A 1,617-nucleotide genomic window follows, 5' to 3' on the forward strand; every position below is an offset into this window, starting at 1 on the left:
ACATCCCCTCCTCTGGGGCGATTCCCCGGGTGGGCTCCAGGGACCCTCTGAGCCGCGTCTCTGGGCTTCTCAGTCAGGCAGGGAGGCGGGAAGCAGGAGGAGGTGTGTGTCATCGACGCCTTGCTGGCTGACATCAGGAAGGGCTTCCAGCTGCGCAAGACGGCCCGTGGCCGAGGAGACACGGCCGCAGACCCCCCGAGGAACAAGGCACCTGGTGAGACCCTCCCCCGCCTCCCTGTCACCACTTGCTTCCCGCCACCCCCGCGCTATGCCATCCTTGCAGCCTGGCGCCTCCCTTCCTCCAAGAAGCCCTCCTTGATTTCACAGGAGAGCCTACTCCTCTTCCTTGCTGCTCTAAGGGCTAGCTCACCCCCACAATGCTTCCACATGTCTCTGCTGCAAGAGGGCTCCCCGGCTGGTGTGACGGCCGCCCGTCCAGCCCCCAGGCCGGCAGAGGAGTCGGGCCATTGGGCCCTCTGACAGATGCCCTGGGGCTCAGAGGGGCTCTGTGGTGGTGGAGGAGGCAGGCATGAGGCCCTGGGGTGGGACTTTCCACTCCTGAGAAGGCTGCCTTGGGCTCCTTGGGGACTCTGGGGGCAGGGGTGACGATGTGCCATCATCTCGGGGCCCAGCGTCCCCTGCTCTCCCCCACTGTGGACAGACCGTGGACATCAAGGCCTGGGCCTGCCCTGTGGGAACCCACACTCGGCCACCAGGAAAAGCTTCCCGGGGAGGGGGCTTTGCAGGGTGGGTGGTATTCGACTTGGGCAGGCTCTAGGGATTGGGATCACTGAGGGGCCCCTGCCCTCCACTGATGGGTACTCCATCCACAGCGGCCACCAGGGATCCTGTGGGAGGCACCAGCCTCCCCACATCAGAGCCTGGTCTCGACGCTGCAGCGGCCAAGGAGCCCCGCGGCTGGGGTCTCGCGGATGCCGCCCCCAGCAGCCCCCAGCCCGCTGGAGACTCATCAGACAAGGGTGGTCCTGGGTCCCTGGAGAGGCGTTCTTCCTGGTACATGGATGCCAGTGATGTCCTGGCCACCGACGACCCTCTGGGCCCCCGGCCCTCATTGGTGCTGGGAGGCACTCAGGCCCTGAAGCCGCTCAACTTCTCCAGTGACAAGCCCTCCGAAGCAACGGGTTTGAGCCAAGACACCGAGGAACCCACGGCCCCTCCGGGCGCCTGCCAGGCCGAGGCTGACACCACAGGCGAGGGCACAGGGGATGCAGCTGCCCGCGGCCACGGTGCTGGCCTCCCTGCAGCAGGCCGTGGCGGGGACGGAGACGAAGATGATGAGCACACAGCCCCGGACTCCGCTCTGGACACCTCCCTGGACAGGTCCTTCTCCGAGGATGCCGTGACTGACTCATCAGGGTCTGGTGCCCTCCCCAGGGCCCAGGGCCGGACGTCAAAGGGCACAGGCAAGCGAAGGAAGAAGCGCCCCTCCAGGAGCCAGGAAGGTAACTTGGGGCTCCCCCCTCCCTCCTTGTACCCCGAGCAGGAGTACCAGGCAGGCGAGTCGGCAGGGCTCTGGGCATTGGCGTGTGATTGTAGCTCATTCGTCACACGCCAGGACCCTGGAGCTCCCCTTGCGGCCGGCCGCTGCCACCCCTC

At 66.7% G+C, this 1,617-nt stretch overlaps 1 protein-coding gene across 1 annotated transcript in view; it reads left to right on the forward strand.

Annotated features, from left to right (window-relative positions):
* LOC112409286 (inverted formin-2-like) overlaps positions 1–1,617 on the forward strand; it is an 8,329-nt gene that overhangs the window by 3,244 nt on the left and 3,468 nt on the right. The window contains exons 7-8 of the mRNA XM_024759294.1: positions 74–214; positions 834–1,463. Of these exons, the coding sequence (XP_024615062.1) occupies positions 74–214; positions 834–1,463 (771 nt within the window). The remainder of the gene's footprint in view (positions 1–73; positions 215–833; positions 1,464–1,617) is intronic.

This window comes from Neophocaena asiaeorientalis, unplaced genomic scaffold, assembly GCF_003031525.2.
Source record: "Neophocaena asiaeorientalis asiaeorientalis breed wild unplaced genomic scaffold, Neophocaena_asiaeorientalis_V1.1 scaffold476, whole genome shotgun sequence".
Classification (NCBI taxonomy): domain Eukaryota; kingdom Metazoa; phylum Chordata; class Mammalia; order Artiodactyla; family Phocoenidae; genus Neophocaena; species Neophocaena asiaeorientalis.